The sequence below is a fragment of the Vombatus ursinus genome, unplaced genomic scaffold, assembly GCF_900497805.2.
Source record: "Vombatus ursinus unplaced genomic scaffold, bare-nosed wombat genome assembly UNPS02000582.1, whole genome shotgun sequence".
Taxonomy (NCBI): Eukaryota; Metazoa; Chordata; class Mammalia; order Diprotodontia; family Vombatidae; genus Vombatus; species Vombatus ursinus.
Window position 1 is genome coordinate 13,127,687 of NW_020940360.1, and position 19,479 is coordinate 13,147,165.

Below are 19,479 nucleotides of genomic sequence, written 5' to 3' on the forward strand. Positions count from 1 at the left end.
ATGGCCCAAGAACAAAATTTTTAAAGGAAATATCAATCTGTTAATAACTACTTGGAAAATGGTTAAAATTCTTAACTAAATCAGAAAAAAAAAATTTTAAACAATGAGAAAATATCTTTCTCATACCAAAATTGTCAAAAAAAATCTATGGATAAAATTCAGTGGAGGAAAGGCTGCGGGGAAACTGGACCACACTCAATCACAGACTTAAAGCCGAAAAACTTTGAGGAGCATCTCTATATCATTCTGGGAGTACAGAAAAATGAGGCCCAGAGAGGTCTGGGTAATTTGCCTTAGCTAACATGCAAGGCCAGGATTTGAACCTAGGACCTAACTATTAAAGTCAGAATCTCTTCTTCACTGCACTGTCTTGTTCTACTAAATGTTGATGGAACATAATTTTTGACTGAGCTCTTCCACTACTATGGCTATATTCTAAGAATATTTAGTAAAAGGTAAAAAAAAAAACCCATGTATACAAAAATTTTTGTAGAAAAAACCCTGATAACAACTTGCCCTGGAGATAGGGAAACAGAAGTCACATGCAAAAAGTGGAAGTATCCAGAACACTATCACAGCATAGAAAAGTTACAAAAGTGAATGGCAAAAAAAAAAAAATCTGCAAAAAAACATATGGAGTGATGTACAGCAAAGACACCTTAGTAAAAGTAATATACATGACGTTTCAAAAGTCTTAGTGCAGTTCTAAGCTGTTAAGAACTACACAAAGAGATTTCTGGGACACCCTGCATACACCACACTGACCAAGTCTTTATTTTATAAAACCAACAGTGACAACCAAGCTTGACACAGACACAAACAGGGGAGAGATCAGAAGTAAGTAGACCATACAGAGAAAATCAACTTAGCATTTTGCTAAAGTTCAATTTAATTTAAAGTTTAAATTTTAATAACATTTCAAACACTTCAAAAGAGCAACCATTCATTCACGTGGACTGCCTCCTTTCCCCTGAGGCAGACCCTAACTCTTCTATAGCAGAATAGGTGGTTTTTTGAATCACTCTGAGCCCCAGACTTCATCACGTAATAGAGTGAAAGCAGCAGTGGCTTTGAGTCAAGACTTTCTGGAATCAAACCTCAAGTCTGGGCCTTCCTACCTGTGTGACCCCGGCAAGTCACTTAATTGCCCTGGTCTGCTCTTTGTCTGTAAGATGAGTTCTAAGGTCTTTTGTAGCTGAAGCTCTATGACTCATTATTGAATGATGAGCCTCTCCAAGCTTAGTTAGGCTTGGTCCTTGGATAACTGTTTTCCAGCCTTGTAGGACCTATCAGAGACTTGTGCTCTTACTGGCAAAGTTTTCAGAAACCCAGAATCAACTCCATGTTTCTCACAATGTAGCACTGGAAGAAGACTTTGGTGGAAGTCACACTGGGATCCTTTTTTCTCTACGCTCTTAGTAAAAATTCAAACACCCTGAATTTTGGTGTTTCACTTAAATTTTTACTGAATACCATATGTACGGAAATATTTATGGTAGCTCTTTTTATGGTTAACAAAGAAATGGAAACTGAAGGGATGCCCCTCAACTGTGGAATGGCTGAATAAATTATGGTATATGAATCTGATGCAATACCATTGTGCTATAAGAAATGATGAAGGAAATGATTTCAGAAAAACCTGGGAACACTTGTATAAACTGATGCAAAGTGAAGTAAACAGAACTATAAGAATAACCTATACAGTAATAGCAACATTATAAAGATAATCAACTGACTTAGTAACTCTGATTAATATAATGATCCAACAGAACTCCACAGTACTCATGAGGTAAAATGTGATCCACCTCCAGAGAGAAAACTGGCAGACTCAAGAGTGCAAACTGAAGCATATTTTTTTTAAACTTATTTTTCTTGCTTTTGGGGGGAGGGGAAAAGGGGTGGGAGAGGGACTGGAGAAGGAAGGAGAATATAGCTAATAAGGAAATATGTTTTGCATGACTTCATACGTATAATGTATAATGGATATCACATTTCTTGCCTTCTCAGTGGGCTGGGGGCGGGAGGGGAGAGAGAAATATAGCAGGAAGAGTATACGATGTAAAAAAAAAATTAAGAAATTATCATAAAAAGTATATGAAATCTTGTGCACCCCAAATTGTCAAATTGTACAGTTACTGAAGCAACATATAAGAAGGAAGAAAAAGAACTACCATACCCTGCAGAGACGACTCTGACAATATCTCTCAGGTTAAGTTTAACAGAAGGAGTGAGTATATATGTTTCATCTATTGTGGGCTCCTTATCTCCCACCGAAATCCAGTATCCTTCGATCTGGATAAGCCGACCTCCCTTAGGCTCTGGAATGGGCTGAAAGAAATACATTACAAAAATAATACACAATCAGAAACCCATTCTTACTTTCTTTCAAGTAAGGATAGATCGAGACAGAAAAAAAAAGAAAAGAAAGGAAACTTCTCTAGAAAGCCAGTTCCTTCTGGTATTCACAACAGTGAAATGGACCAGTCAAATTTCTTCCAAGTAAGAAATAATAAAACAGCTTACAGAATAAAAGAATTTAAGCATCAAATCTTAAATGTTCAAGATTACAGTTCACCCAAAAGTTTCACAAGAATATATCATTTCATTAGATTTTCCTCTCTTCTCTTAAAAAAAAAATCTCCCAAAATATGCAATTATTATAAACCAGCATCTTATAAAAGAGACCAATGCTATACTGCAGAAGGGATTTTGTATCATGATCTGAATCTCCAAAATTCTCTGAAAGGTATATAAGACAGCTCTTTGAGGGACATTTAAGACACATCCCAAGAAAAATGTCCTAATACCAATATAGGCAAGGGTAGTCTGGTAGCTGTCTAATAACTGAATCTCTGAAGAAAGAAAATGTATGCATGACACACTTTTAAATTTAATCTACATTATTAACGTTTTCTACATCACTTTCTTAAGTCTAGACAATCAATATTTGCTACCAATTATTCTGCTTGGTTTCAACATCATCTTTATCATGCTGCCCCCATCTCTCAGATGAAGTCATCATCATTTTAGATTCCTTAAGCTTTGGTACTCACACCCCATGAATACCCTCCGTTGCCTCTACATTTGTTTGGAAAATAGGAGGGCTGAGCAAAAAACTCTTTCTAGAGCCTCCCTTTATAGAGGCCTCAAATCCCTAATCATCTCTTCATGTGCCATCTAAGTTACTTTTAGTTTCAACTCCATATTCCTTTTCACCATGCCCCTACATGACCATTAGAATGTAAGCTCCCTGAGGACAGAGACTGTCTTTTTCTTATTTGTATCCCCAGCATTTAGCACAGGATCTGGAACATAGTAGGTGTGTGGGCAGCTAAGTGGCACAATGGATACAGTGCCAGGCCTGAAGTTAGAAAGCCTCATCTTCCTGAGTACAAATCTGGCTTCAGACACTTACCAGCTGTGTGACTCTGAGCAAGTCATTTAACCTTGTCTGCCTAAGTTCCCCATCTGTAAAATGAGCTAGAGAAGGAAATGGCAAACTACTCCATTACCATTGCTAAGAAAACCCCAAATGGGGCATGAAGAGTCAGACACTTTTGAAACAGCTAAACAACAACTGGCACACATAGTAGGTGCTTGATAAATATTTCCTGAACAGTATCATCAAATCAATAAATCAAGCCTCAATTTGTAGAGTTTGCCAATGAAAAAATTTAACAATCAGCTTAGATTCCAGATGGCTACAGCACATTGATGGATAAATAAGATAGTAGATTTTAGGAGACTCTCATCAGGGGACAGTGAGAATAAAGGTTACAGAGATTGAAAGGCCCTCCCTGAAAGCATTAGTTCTCAGACACTCAAGATTCCAGGACCAGGGACTGTTGGCTATAGCACTTCTTATATTTTAGACCAGTAAGAGGGAATTCAGTCTATCAATACAAAACAGTCTATTCTGCAACTTTAGAGTTTGGGAGAAGTACTCAGTGTTAACTGCCCGGGTCACCCAGCCAGCTGATGCCAAAAACGAACCCAGTTCCTCTGGAATCCAAAGCTAGCTCACACTGCACCATGTGGCTACCTCTGTTCGATTTAACACTCTAGAGGAGTGATGGAAGAGGAAGAACTGCTTTTTAATTAATCATCACAAACCACAAAAAATACTGTCACTAAATTACAGAAAATGGGTTTTTTAAATGAGATTTCATCAATAATTGAGAGAATAAGCCTACTAGTCCTTCCTTTCAAACTTACAAAGACTGCAACTGCTAGTAACTGGAATATTCATTAACCAGTAATTCAATTTAGTGAATTTGTACTAAGAACCCACTATGTGCAGATAGTCAGCCACATGGAGCAGTGAAGAGTTGATTTCACTCAGGAAGACCTGCATTCAAGTGCCTCCTCTGTTATGTACTGGCTGTGTGGCCTTGGGTAAATCACTTAATCTGTCAGTTTGCCAAGGCAACTTTCTAAGACTATAAATTGTGAGTAAATGCCAATCTACACTGTTGCACAGCTTTCTCATTGAAAGGAGTTCCCTGTACCAATGAAAGCTCATTCCTGGGTCCTTCCCTTCCACCCTCCAAAAATGTAAAAATCATGGTAGTAGACTGAGGGGAATATGTGGGGGTAGGTATGGACAGACACCAAGATTTAGAAAACAAAACACTATTTCTATCCTTAAAGAGCATACATACAAGGATGTTAGTCCTTGTGTAACACCCATTTTATTCAGCATCTCTCAATTCTACACTTAGTGTAGATTCTTACAAATACCACAATGCTTTGCATACAGTAGATACATCAATGAATGAAAGCTGAATCGTTGACAGGATTCAAGATTTTAACATGGCCTTTCATTTGTCCAACTCATCTATACTAAATTGATTTGAAACTCTGATATGAACATATCCCTAATATTAGTCTAAACAATCAAAATGAACATACCTGTTTAAGGAGACTTTTGACATTGCTGGATATAACATGTTGACAAATGAGTTTCTGAACTAAAGGGTGTGATGCTCTGTCAAGTTGTGTAAGGAAACCCAAGCAAAAGCCCTTAAAAAAAGAAGAAAAAAATATCTATTTTGACTTTGAAAATACTATTACGAAATACTGACTACTATTTTGCAGTTACAGGTCATTTACCTTTAGGTGATCGGCAACCAAAATTCAAAGCAAACTTTTTTTTTGTTTGCTACAAAGCCTGGCATTACTGCAAAAGGCTATGGGCAGACTAGATATTGCTAACCTGAGAAACTATGTCTGTTCCCACAGGCAGCCTGCTACTACCTTGAAGCAGAACAATGAAAGTGCTTGAATACTTGCTTCAATTAACTTACTGACATCAATTATGCTTTGTTGTTTTATCTGTTCCTTCAGAGCTAGTTACATTTTATACTTCCTTAATCTACCATATTTGTATACCTTCACTATCTTATCTACCTTAGATAATACCTTCATGGGATTTTTGTTATCCCAAAAGCTATAAAACTGAGCACCCTTTTCTCAGATCAGAGAAGAACTTGACAATAACACCTGTTAACATGCCTGTGGTCCATTTCTTCTTTTGTATACAGGAGAAACAAAGAAATGCCTTGACTAAGCAAGAAAATAGAAGTCAGACTGAATCAATGATTTAACCACATAAAATTCTCTTCACTCAAGTTGCAAAGGCTACACTGCTTCTACCTAAACATTTAAAATGTAGTAAAGTGGTAGAAAATAGCCAAGAGGAAATTTCCAGTTGGTTTCTTAAATTAGGGGAATTCCAGGACTAAATGGAAAAACACACATAAATCTCAATCTCTCTCTCTCCACACACACACGTGTGTGTGTGTGTGAGTGTGTGTGTATATGTATGTGTGTCTATATATATATATATAGACACACATATGAATATATGTAATTTTTTTTATTCTTCTCTCTAGAAACACTCTTATACCCAAAGACACAGAAAGAATCAGAACATATAATCATTGATAATTATATAGAAGACAACTAACAAAATCAAATAATGTGCACAGAAGAAGATCTAAAGGAACTCAAGCACATAAGATACTATTTTCATGAAGTTTATACACACATCATTTTTAAAAACTTTAATTAGTTTAGAGGTCATGATTTTACATATGGATTTGATGTTCTTTTTAGGTGAATAACTGTTGCGTTGTATTATTTATTTATAATTTTAAAAAATACAAATACTCTTCCTACTTAACTCCCTAAATGATTTTCACAACTACTTCTCTTCCACAAAGATCGGCAGTAGGTAAAAGCCCTTCTCACCTCATACAGGGAGCGCTGGATGTTGTGACAAGGATTGGAAGCTGCAAATCTCAGTGCTCTGCAGAGGGTTCGAAGGCTGTAATGAGGTCTGTGGCCTGTCCCATCCACCAATTTGTTCTTAGACTCCTTTCGCACAGCTATGTAGAAGCTACAAGGAAGTAAGTGGTTATTATTATACTAGTCCTTCAATTTCTAAACAAAAAGTGATTCCACTGACATAGATTTTTCTTCTACTTAAAATACAATTTCCACCTAGGGCATATACCACTATGTCTGCTAGCCATTAAATAGTACTACAAAATAATAAAACATTTTTTAAAATACCACAACTATTGTTTTTAGTGCTACTAGTACCATTACTATTACTGCTACTACTACCACTACCCTTGAATTTTTATCTGGTCTTTTAGAGATAAGAGGCAAAGATATGGTAAAAGACTTCATGCCCCAGCACTAGTCAGTTAACAGTCAAGGACAGGACTCAGATCTCATAATTACAAGTATTATATATATATGAAAGGCACTACGCTAGGTACTAAATGCTGGACACAAAAATGAAACAAATACTCTGCCCTCCAAAAGCAAATATTCAAGAGGGGAGAAAAGACCAGGTAAAGAGTTCAATTCTATGAGAAATGCTAACTAAGGGGATCAGGGAAAGCTTATGTACACATGTATACACATACCCACAAACCCAAACTGATTAAAACACCGACAGCACAATTATGTTGTCTGAAAATACCCTCAAGTTAATTCTTAATGTGCTTACTATCATAAAACATGCCTCTATAATGTAGCCAATACTATTAGTCAAACTGTAAACAAAAAGACCAGAATTTATTTGGATAGGTCTAGACTCAAACCATAATTATAACTAATAATTGTTTATGCATATCCATGAACGTGTGTGTGTGCACACACAGACACATGTGCATACTGGCTTACAAAAATCGCAGGTACTTCAGAAAAGGTTAAAATTTTCAGAATTTAAAACTAGCTATCTCTACAATAATCTTCTGAGATCAAAAGTCAAGTGTACTGTATAATGAGTATGTAATCTCCTTTTAGAAAAAGTCTTTCTAGTCATACTAGAACCTACTTGATAATTCCGTGAACTATGTTTTTGTTTACATTCAATCTTTTCAGATAATCCACAATAAGAATTTGTAAATCTTCTTTACTCTCCAATTCTTCCACATATAGTTCAGTTAATCTAGAAAACAAATTAAAGATTATTTATTTAGAATAAAGTATGTTAATTTCCTGATAAGACCTTTCTAAAATTGTTTTTATAAAAACTATTTGCTACTAAAAGAGAAGAAATCAGTAACTTTTCAAAGAAAAAAATTTTTTTTTTTTTAATTTAGAAAGCATACTATATTAAGTTTGAATAGAGGCTACACATCCTTCAAAAATGTGATTTGGCTAAAGCTGCACCATGGCTTCTAATTGCAGTTATTTTTCAGACTGTGCAAATATATTTTCCCTCTCAGATACCTCCGATTTTAGACATGAAAATTATATGAAGTCCACCTGTACTGAGAACCATGTAGTACTAATACTACTAAATAAAGTTATTTTTAATTAAAATGTTTTAATCTTATGCAATCAAAACAGTTCATTTTACCTTCAGTGCTCCTGACCATCTTGTCTGTCATGAACTCTTCCCTTAACACAGATCTGAAAGGTAATTTCTTCCTTGCTCCACACAATTATTTATACTGTTACCCTTTACAGCTAATTCACGTACCCATTTGGAGTTTATGTTGGCACAGGATGTGAGATGCTGGTCTAGACAGCTTCAGTGAGAATGTTTCCCAGTTTTCCTAACAGTTTTTGTAGAACAGTGAGTTTTTACCACAATAATGGAAATCTCTGGGATATCAAATACTAGGTTATTATGTTTGAGTCTGTTGTTGTGCACCTAAGCTGTTTCACTGATACATCTATTTCTAAACCAATACCAAATTATTTTGACAATTACTGCTCTGCAATCTTGTTTGAGATTTGGTAGTACTAGGTCTCTTTCTTCAGTGAACAAAATGGTGATAACTGCACCAATTAAATAGAAGTAATATTGTCATCCAAAATGATAAAATGTTTTGAAATTTATCTCTAAATCATGCCTTGCAAGAAAAAAAAAGTTTGCACATTTTTAACATTCTACTGGGAAACCCATTAAAGACTAATCCTGTAGATAGATCAGCAGCCTCAATTTACAGAGTATGGCCTCTATCAAAACCAAATAGGTGAGCAGAACCAGGAGAATACTGTACACGGTAATAGTCACATTGTGTGATGACTAACTTTGATAGACTTAGCTCTTCTCAACAATGCAATGATCTAAGACAACTCCAAAAGACTCATGATGGAAAATGCAGTCCACATCCAGAAAGAGAACTATGGAGTCTGAATGCAGATCAAAGTATATTATTTGCTCTTTCTCTCTCTCTTTTTTTAATTTCTTTTTTCTCATGGTTTCTCCCATAGGTTCTAATTCTTCTTTACAACATGACTAATGTGAAAATAGGTTTAACATGAATGCATACATTGAGCATATATCAATTTACATGCCTTCGTGGGGTAAGGGAAAGAGATGGGGAGAAAATTTGCAACTCAAAATCTTACGGAAGTGAATGTTGAAAACCAAAAAAAAAAAATAAATTTGTTATTAAAAAACAAAACAAAACAAAACAGGACTTATATCCTCTCTATCCCAGCCTCTACTTTGAGTGAGTCCATTTTTATGACAAGAAATATTAGACAAAAAAAAAATTAGACAAATCACACACAGTAAAGAAGAAGTCTATTTATTACTCCATCTCCCTAATCATAAAGACCTCCAAAAGCTAATACCAGCAGGACACAGAAGATGAGCAAAAGACAGAAATATACACGTATGCATCTGCTTGAATCAAAGGAAATTTAACCTCCTCTGTGTTTTGAAATTTGAAAATTTTGAAATTTGTTTTGAAATTTCAAAGTGGGGAAAAACATGATCATTTGAATCATAAGAGTAACGAGTTGTTTTAAAAAACAAATGTGTGTGTGCACATATACACATGCACATGCTGGTTTACAAAAATTTCAAGTACTTTACAAAAGGTTAAAACATTGAAAATTTAAAACTAGCTACAATAATGTTCTGTGGTGGTATATATCCAGAAATGAGTTTTTCCTATAAACAAAAAGTGAAAGTGAAAGCAATAAACACAGTGACTACTGCCTGACAATGTAGGCAACTTTCTGTCTTTCATAAGATTATAAATTTAGGGCTAGAAGGGACCTTAGAAGCAGAGTACAGCCCCCTCATTTTATAAATGAGGAAAACTGAAGCACAGCAAAGTTAAATGACTTAACCAGAGTCACAAAACTAATAAGTGTCTTAAAGTGGGATCTAAACCCAGCAAAACCCAGAGTTTGGCTCCTGAAAAGAAGTTTGTTTCTAAAAAATGTCCTTGGCAGCAGTCATGCAACATTCCCTACCTGTTTCTTATTCCCTGAGGCAGGTTTTTTTTCCCCACATCAGTAGCTGGATTCATGCAGGCAAACAGACGGAAGTCAGGGTGTCGTGTGAGTGGTTCTAACACAGGAAAAGGAAGCATATATCAGTTCTCATGACAACTTTAACCAGCTTGGAGTCTATCATGATGGCCACTAAGTCATTGTCACCCAGTTCCAAGCATTTTCCAGTCACATCTGAATGCTTTTTTACTCTCAGCCTGGCCTAGATTGACCTGGTCTGGTCACAGTGAGATTCTGGTTCCTCTCACCTACCACAACAACTACTGTCTTATCCCTCATCTAGCATGCAATCAAATACTGCCTTTGGCACCTCCAATTCAGTGCCCATAATTATTAAAAGCACGGAATAAGTTATTATTGTAACAAATAACAATACTCATTCTTTTAGCATTCAACTTTTCAGATGTCCATCTCTTATCTCCTCAAATAAGACACAAGCCCTTTTGCGAGCAGGAATCCTATGTCAAGACTTCAATAGTTATGCAACAAAGCATCACAGAAGCACAGCATGCAGAGCTGAAGGGGTCCTTGGAGACAATATAATTCCAATTCCCTAATTTGAAGATGAGAAAATTTGAGTGCCAAGAGAGGGAAAATGATTCTTCAAGATAGTTACTTACCACAAGTGGATATAGCAAAAATGGCTACATTTAAGAGGCAGTCAATAAAAATTCATTCAATAAACGAAGCCTCATCTTGCATCTGTGACCATAAGAATCATTCTGTTAAGTAACCAAAAAGCCTGGCAGCGCATAAAGGCACTAACAATAACATACCTGTGTCTCCTCGATCCATCAAAACCAGTGAGCCAGAGCATCCTTCCAGTAAACCACTCAGGCATTCTAATGTTTCTGGGGCAGCCAGGTTAATCTCATCCAGTAAAATCCATTCTCCTTTCTTTACTGCCTGTGCCAGAGTACCCTAAAATACAGAGACATAAAAAGGTTACAACACTATTGCAACTAATTAAGAAACACACAGCAGCCAGCATCACTGTTCTCACTAATAAACCTAGAGATATGAAAGTCTACTATATTCTCCCTGGTTTCCATTGACTACTAGGTGACCCAAGTGCCTACACACAGCTAGATGTCATAGTGAGGATGGAGGCTGGCCCTGAGTTCAAATTTGACCCCAGATACTTAGCTTTATGATAGCGGGCAAGTCACTTAACCTGTCTGCTTTAGTTTCCTCAATTGTAAAATGGGGTTAGCACCTCCCTCCCAGGGTTGTGGTAAATATCAAATGAGATAATATTTTTAAAGTCCCACCACAGTACCTGATATATAGTAGGCAATATATAAATGCTAGTGATGATGATGATGATGATGATGATGATGATGGGTAATCTAGCCTTTGCTTAAAGAGTATTAATGAGGGAAAACCCACCATCTACCAAAGCCATCAATTCTCCTTTGAAATAGCTCTGTTAGCAAATTTTTCTTAACATCAAGCCTGTATTTGTTTGGCTGATTTTTTTTTTTTTGCTACTTCTACCTACTATTCCTAGTTCTGACCCTCTGGGAACATACAGAGCAATTTTAATCTGTCAGATATATGGCCCCCTCCTCACCAACCTGGTCATGTTCAGGCTAAAGATCCTCAGTTCTTTCAACCAATCCTCATATGGCATAAACTCAAGGCCCTTCATTATCCCTGTTGCTTTCCTCTGGAGGTACTAAAACTTACCAATGTCCTTCCTAAATTGAGGCTATCAGAACAGAACACTGTGTACTCCCACAGACTGATCAGTGCAGGGCATAACATTCTATCATTCCTGGAAGTTACAGTTCTTAACATAGTTCACCATTACATTGGTTTCTATACCTGTCACTTCATACTGCTGACCCACTCAAATTGCAGTCCACTCAAACACTCAGATCTCTTCCATGTAACTGTTGTCTAACCAAACAGTCCCTCACTTTGGCCTTGTCAAGCTGAATTTTTGAACCCCAAAGTAAGACCATACACTTATCCTTACTGAATTTCTTATTAGTTTTGTCCAGCATTCTAGCCCATAAAAATCTTTCTGGATCCCCACCTGATATTGGCATAGCAGCTATTTCAGCTACATACAAAGAACAAGCTCCTCTGATAATATAGAGAATAATTATAAAGTGTAGCACAGCTTAAGTGGGGGAATGGGGGTGCAGGAGACAATAAAAACTGGATCAGTCTATCAATATAGTAACATCAATTAACAAGATAAACCAAGAAAGGTCTACAGATGATATGAAATATCTTTCTGTCATTTAAAACATTTCTCAAGAGGTATTAATTAGCCCATTAATTTAATCTCTGTTGGAATGTTTCTAAAAACGATGAAAAATCAGTGAGTCAGCAAGCATCTATTAAGCATCTACTATATTCCTGACTTTGTGCTAAGCATTTGCTTTACAAAGAAGTCTCTAACCCCCCAAATTCAGTTCCTGCTTTCAATGAGCTCACAGTCTAATAATGGAGACAACATGCAAACAACTATGTATAAACAAGATATCTACAAGATAAACTGGGGTCAGGCCCATTGGGAAGAAACAAAGATTAGAAGGACTGGGAAAAGAAGGAAAGGTGGGGTAGAGATTAATAAGACTGGAGGGGGCCAGGTTATGAAGGGCTTTGGATGCCAAATAGAAGATCTTTTATTTGATCCTGATGATGACAGGGAAGCACTGGCGTTTGCTGAAGGAGGATGGGAAGTGGAGGGGAGGGAGGCAGGAAATGGTCAGAGTTGCGCTTTCAGAGGTCCACTTGACAGCTGAGTGAAAGACGGGCCATAGTGGGGAAAAGCTTTACAGTTTAATCAAAGCCAACACAGCTTCAAATTCAAATGTGTAGTTTCTCTTTTAGTAGCAAGGTAACAATTTAAAAAAATTTTTTACATTATTAAATTGCTATTGGTTTGTTTTCATGCTGATCTCATTGTGAAAACATAAAAACCCTTCTTCCAGCTGCTCTAGAAATACTAAGAAATGATATTTCTTTGGTTAAAAAAAACCTCCTTAGACTTCCCTGTTTGCGGGTAAATTAGATGGCAAACAAGAGGTCTTTCTAAAAGAAATGGATTAAGAGGAGAAATTAAGTTTAAACAAAGATGACCTCTAGTCCTACTTAGATCTGAAGTGATTGGGCTATTGCCCCATCAGAGAGTGGTCTCCTTTTTTGCATCCCCAGAAAGTATGGACATATAACGCTCTCTTCAGAAAGAGAAAGAAAGAAAGAAAGAGAGAGAGAAAGAGAGAGAGAGAGAGAGAGAGAGAGAGAGAGAGAGAGAGAGAGAGAGGATAGTAGTGACTAATGTTTTGGAATGTTAGCCCAAAATCATATTTTAACATATTATGATCTTTCCTCATTCAATATTCCTATAGGTATTACCTCAAACTGGCTTGCAGCAGAATCCTATCTGAGGGCATAGAGGAACTAGGTCAATGTGAACAATTCTCTCCCTCTCTCAAGTCTAGAAATGCTCAAATATTTGACTAATATCAAAATAAAAAAAATTATTTGTGGGAGACTTGTGCAAAGTACAGTATTTATGTTTATAGCTTACCATTATCTGTATTCATTTTCTCTCGTGGATCTCAAGGTGGCCTTTTCCATTAAAGAAATTTTATAAAGTTTAACACATACACAAAACACACACACACACACACACACACACATACACTCTCTCTCTGTTTATTTCTACCATGTACTTAAGTATGACTGCAAAAATCAGATTAAGAGTCAAGCAATCATGCTGTAAAATATATAACCTAAGTCAAATACCTCTACAAACGCAAACAGTAAGGCATTTTCAGTCATTTTCATTTGTTGGTGGGCATGGTTGAGTTTCAGACCAAATGCTTCCCACTTTTCTCTTAACAGTAACCCTAAAAAAAAAGAGAGAAATTTGAAAATTAATCCACAACATGAGGCATTAAGGTATGACCTGAACACAAACATATACATGAAGGGACTGGACTAGATGGTCTGTGAGTTCCCTTCCGTTTCTAATCTATGATCCTATGACCCTATAAACACATACAATGAGGTTTAAAGATAACACTTTATTAAGGTGAGAGGCAGTATAGTATAGTGGGCATAGGGGCTGTTGTTGGATTCAGAAAGCCTAGTTGTTCAAACATGGGCACAATCAATTTTTACTACCCAGGGCCAATACTCTAGGCCTACAAGTTACAAAGGAAATGATTTGCATCAGTAGAGGGAGTTTCTAAAACCCAGAGTTCCTTGAAATGATCACTTAATCTGGACCAGTTTCTCTCCTACCACCCACCACCCTCAAATGGGATGTAATTTAACTTAGATTCCCCCTAAAGAATTATAAAGAAGCAAGTACTACTTCCACTTTTGCTGCTAAGGAAAGAAATCAATGGACCAAGACTCCAAAGTCAGCCTACAGCTGGGCTCCAGGTGGGCTGAAGAATTCCCATTCCAAGAATCAGAAAGGAAAAGCACATTACACCTCAAAAAAATTACTTGCAAAGTTTTACATAAATCATAAGCTTGCTAGCTTACTTTATTTTCTGAAAACTGTGAACAGTTATCTGGCGAGTTTAGGAGTTTGGCCATCATTAACAAAATTTATTTCAAATAACTATTCTCCATCCAAAAATACTATGTCTTTCATTTAATTCTGTCACTCTCATAGCCATCATAGGAGGTCCTGCAGCACTCTTCTGGAAGAAAAAAATTTGCTATAGACTTGTGCCAAGAATTGTGGTACAGTAGTAGTTCTGCATCTGATTTCATGCTCTGATAATGCTCCCTGAAAACTGCATCTTTCTTTACATCATATCCCTTTTGCTATGTTTTCTCCCCTCCTCCATAGCTGCTCACTTATTGGCCTCAGCTGGCTCTTTTACCTGCATCATTGGTTTTTGTTTCCTTGTTGAGGGCTGACTTATGCACATGTTGCATTAGTTTGAGCAAGTCTTGCCAGCGTTTCTGTCTATAGCAGGTCTGAATATGCCCCAAAAATGTAAGATTCTGCTTCCTGGAAAATGTCTGGGCAAAGAGCTCCTCAAAGCCCTCTCGTAAGGGCAGCCATATAAGTTTATGGTCCACTGGTTTATAACTGAAAGAAAATGCAAAGATTCTAGAAAACTGAATTCAGAGAAGAGAATAATTTAGAAATTAAGGGTATTACCTAATAACACTTCATATAAAAAAATAAACATAGAAAAAATTCATTAGTTATATTTATAAATTTCAAAGTATAATTGCCCTCCCCTCCATATAGATCAATCTATATTTGAAAACCTAATAAAAAAAATTAAGTGGAAATGATTGCTACTTGATGAAGTGATATAAAATGACCTGAGACATCACTGCTCTTTATTTGCAGCAGATAGACTAAAACAGAAACTGAATATTTCAAACTAAAAGATAAATAATAAATGGTTCAAGTGTGTAACAATAGGGGAAACACAAAAAATACAACAGCCATATAATAAAATATCATAAAGTTATCAAATACAAACACTGACTACATGAACTTATTGAATATATGAATGAAATAAAATCAAGTTAAAGCACCTAAGAATTTAGGTCTACCCTATTCACAAAATCCACTTTCAAAGGCCATCTATTATGTGGCAACTTCATATGAGGGTTTATGTCTTTTATGCTATATGAAAAACTAAGAGATCAATGATATTTATATGAAGAACATGAAATAATGAAAAAGTTTACTTTAGGGACATGCATCTTAGGAGCAACATGGGATATATTTGACAAAAACTTAGAAAATTCCACAAATACCCAGAGCAGGCACCTCTGCAACTGGCTCATCCAACATTACAGAAATTTAAAAAACAAAAATCTTAAGTGAGGAGACCAACTTAAACAAACCTACTACAAGTGAATGTTAATGAAAAAGACAGAATGAAAGAGGAAATCCCACAAAGGAAACATGAAAGAAACAGCCTATACGTAAGAAGGATACAAAACAAGTTTAACATAATTTAAACACAGGTACAATGCTCTACCAAAGTAATGCCAATAGTAAGAGAGAAAGATAAAAGAAATGAAAAGCCCTCCCTCCCCAAAAGGATATTTAAAAAAAAAAAACCCAGCAAAAAGGATAATTAATTTAAATAAGTTACTCCTATAAAAGTTTTTCTCTAAATAACAGTCCAATGTTAATGGACTAAATCACAATATATTTATTTTAAAAACCTATACAGTTTATCAGTTGGATGTTTTCTCAACAGAAAAAAATTTCTATTCACGAAATCAGACTGCTCCACTCCTTGCCTCCCAAAAATTAACTAAATAAACTAATTAAAAGTAGGAATGTAGTATTTTCATAAGAGAGTAAAAACAAATACCAAAACCAAAGCAAATCCTAGGGCTGGCAGCAATAAGCCTACCTCTTGTACACCTCATTGTTCCCCATTGTCCCTATCCCTCTATTCCTTTCTCCCTGTAAGGATTATTTGTCTATTCATATTTCAACTTATATGAAGTAAAGAGCTGTTTGATTTCCATTTCACACAGTGTAATTTTTGAATAGAGGCTATGATTACATCTTAATACATAAATCAAGCCCCTGTCCCAAACGAATACACCTCATACATAAGAGTTTAATGCTATTTCAGGGTGGGATGGTCTGGGATTGAGGATATTCCTTTCAATTTTTGCTTAGCACTTCTTAATGAATAGGAAATTTAACATTTAAAATGTTAAATTTGCATTCCATCTCATACAAAGCAACAGAACACAGAATAACAATTTCCAAGTGTCTAGAAAAATCACTAACCCGCCAAGCAGATCTGCTGTGTCACTCTGTTGGTTCATGTTGACAACCCTCAAACGATGACCTTCAAAGAACACACAGAAAAAGTGGTTATCAGTGAAAAATACATTCCATGAGCACCGAAACCTCTTCAAGCTTGCTTATTACCTGTGATGTGAGCCAAATACTGGACAGCAGAGGTCTTGCCAGTGCCTGTCTCACCTACCAGCAAGACTGGCTCCCCTTTGCTGACACACACTGCAAGCTGTTCCATCAGTATAGAAGCTGGACGAGTAGCAGCAAAAGTTAGCTTCTCCCTGATGAGAAAAGGTGGACAGCAATGGTGAAAAACAGAGGCCAGCCCAGGGACCTAGGTTTTGTCTAGACTGGGCAACTTGTGAAGAACAGCTCCATCTTCTTGCGAATAGAAAGTATAGTACAGCGTCAAGAGCCTTTATTAAGCATATGGTCACTAAATGGCTTCCAATACTAGCTCTGCCATTGACTTGCTGGTGGACACTGGGAAAATCTCTCAACCTCTGAGCCTCAAGTGCCACTTTTATAAAAGAATACTTACTTCAACCATATCTCACTCAATGACTACAGGATCATCATAGATTTATAGCTGGAAGGGACCTCAGAAGTCACCATCTAGTCTAACCTCATATTACAGATGAGGAAACTGAGGCCCAAAAAGTTAAATGACTTCCCCAAGTCTACTTAGCTAATAAATTGGAGAGTTGGGATTTGAAGCCCAAGTCTACTCACCTCAAATTGAGCATTTTTCCCAAAGCAATACAATGATTTGTTGGAGGTTTTTTGGTTGTTTTTTTTTTTTTAGGCAATTGGGGTTAAGTGACTTGCCCAGGGTCACACAGCTAGTAAGTGTCAAGTGTTTCATCTGAGGCCGGATTTGAACTCAGGTCCTCCTGACTTCAGGGTCGGTGCTCTATCCACTGTACCACCTAGCTGCCCCCAATACAACGATTTGTAAAGACCCAAAGCACCATAGGTAAACTGAAAAGTACTTTTATATTGCTGTGGGAGACACCCTTGAATCTTTAATCAGAAACTCAATTTGAACATCTCTATTTAAATTGACAGCCTGATTTATAGGTAAAATATATTTAGCTTCATGAGCTAGTATGCCAACGACCTATGTTTCTTGGTTGTTCTGTCTTGACCATCTACTTGCTGTTCTATTGCTTTTAAAGGTATCTGCTACTTTTCCTTGTCTTAGACTTTTCACTCTGCCTATCCCTTTGTTCTTTTAGGAGGTCTGCTCTAACAGACAGAAACCTAGAATAAAAAAGTGGAGGTGTCATTTTCACAAAAACACAGAACTTCTGTTAAAGGGACAAGAAATGAAGAGAAAACCTCCTCAATTTTCCGCTGGACATAAAAGGTATTTTCAAACTATGCTAACAAGGCAACTGGTAATGAACCCTTTCCAATGACTGCTTTCCTGTATTTAGTCCACCTAAACCCATAAACTCAGGCGAATTCTTAAAAAAACCAAAACCCTCCAGAATAGTAAGTAACTATGAACTACTACAATGACTGACCAAGGAGACTTATCTGTTATTATAATTTTTTGGTCCAGACCTGTGATTTCATTAGTGTGGGGAACTCATTGATGTTTGTTCCACTGATGCAGAGCAGCAATTCCTTTGCTTTTCCCTTTTAATATACTGTATTACCACTTTACTTCTCTGTCACCTATCATGTGAACCACACAATCACTCTCCCCCGCATGAGGACGAGGGGATGATGGTGCAAGTTATTTTCACCCAAATTTTATAGATGAAGAAAGCCCAGAAAGGTAAGGTACTTTGTCTACGGTGACAAAGGGCAGGGCTGGGCCTGGAGAAAAGGTCTTCTGGTTGCAAGCCCCTTATGATACTCCCACCACCCCCTCCCTGCTGCTCAATTGTAAGAAGAGGTAGGCAACCATGGTGGAATGGAAAAAACAGTGGACTAGGAAACAAAAGACATGGATCCCAACAAAATGGGGTTTATAATGCTAACAAGACATCCATCCCTCAAGACTGGAAGGAGCTGCATGTCACCTGTGACTTAGAATCCCTCAAAAGCAAACTCTAAGACGAGGCTCAAGTGCTACCCTCCACAGGCTCTTTTCTGATCCTTTCACCTGCTCCCCCTTCCCAAAAAACTACTTTATGTTTACTCGGTACATATCTGTATTTATTCATAATATAGAAATGTTGTTTTTCACTTTTCATTTTAGTCTTTGTTCCCCTATGCATCTTGCATATATTAGGTCCTTAAAAAATACTTACTGACTGCCAATAGTACCAACTATCTTACACAATAGCTATGAAAATAAAATGAGAACATGTAAAACACATGTTAAACCAGAGACTTAGAGAAGTCAGCTCTTATAATTAGTGAAGCTGTAAGTAGGTCTTGTACAAAACCAAGACGATGGATGGTTAGAATCTCCATTCAAAAGCCAACAGTTTTACATAGAGGAGGTGACTTTACCTCTGGACCTGGACAGCCGGACTCTGTATCCGCAGTAGCCGTGCTCGGCCCACCTCCACTTCTAATTCATTTACCACGATCTCTGGCTTGTAAAGTTGACAGAAGTACTCAGCCTGTGAGGAAAATTGATTGTGCTTCAGATAAAACTTCCCCTACATTTCCACAGCCATTATACTCTGGTTATCTAGGTTATTACCATGAGACTGACTCTCTAAAATAGTGTTCTTCCTACATCTAAGGCTGAAACAGACACATGGCCCATTGTGGTGAGTGGAGACCCTATGCTTTGAAAAATCTAATGACTTTTCCTCAGGGCTAATCCTTCTTGAATTCTCTGCAGCATCTGACCCTGCTAACTGCCTTCTCTAACTCTTTCTTCTTTGGGTTTTTGTGAGTGTGGTCTCTCTTAATTCTCTTCCTTCTTTATGATCACTCCTACTCAGTCTCTTTTGCTAGAGCTT

General features: G+C 36.8%; 1 protein-coding gene across 1 annotated transcript in view; it reads right to left on the minus strand.

Annotated features, from left to right (window-relative positions):
- MDN1 (midasin AAA ATPase 1) overlaps positions 1 to 19,479 on the minus strand; it is a 172,875-nt gene that overhangs the window by 106,489 nt on the left and 46,907 nt on the right. Inside the window, exons 13-23 of the mRNA XM_027855090.1 lie at positions 19,019 to 19,131; positions 16,682 to 16,830; positions 16,538 to 16,598; positions 14,640 to 14,851; positions 13,543 to 13,646; positions 10,554 to 10,698; positions 9,739 to 9,835; positions 7,352 to 7,465; positions 6,253 to 6,400; positions 4,912 to 5,022; positions 2,177 to 2,328 (exon numbers count right to left, since the gene is read on the minus strand). Coding sequence (XP_027710891.1) covers positions 2,177 to 2,328; positions 4,912 to 5,022; positions 6,253 to 6,400; positions 7,352 to 7,465; positions 9,739 to 9,835; positions 10,554 to 10,698; positions 13,543 to 13,646; positions 14,640 to 14,851; positions 16,538 to 16,598; positions 16,682 to 16,830; positions 19,019 to 19,131 — 1,406 coding nt within the window. The remainder of the gene's footprint in view (positions 1 to 2,176; positions 2,329 to 4,911; positions 5,023 to 6,252; positions 6,401 to 7,351; positions 7,466 to 9,738; positions 9,836 to 10,553; positions 10,699 to 13,542; positions 13,647 to 14,639; positions 14,852 to 16,537; positions 16,599 to 16,681; positions 16,831 to 19,018; positions 19,132 to 19,479) is intronic.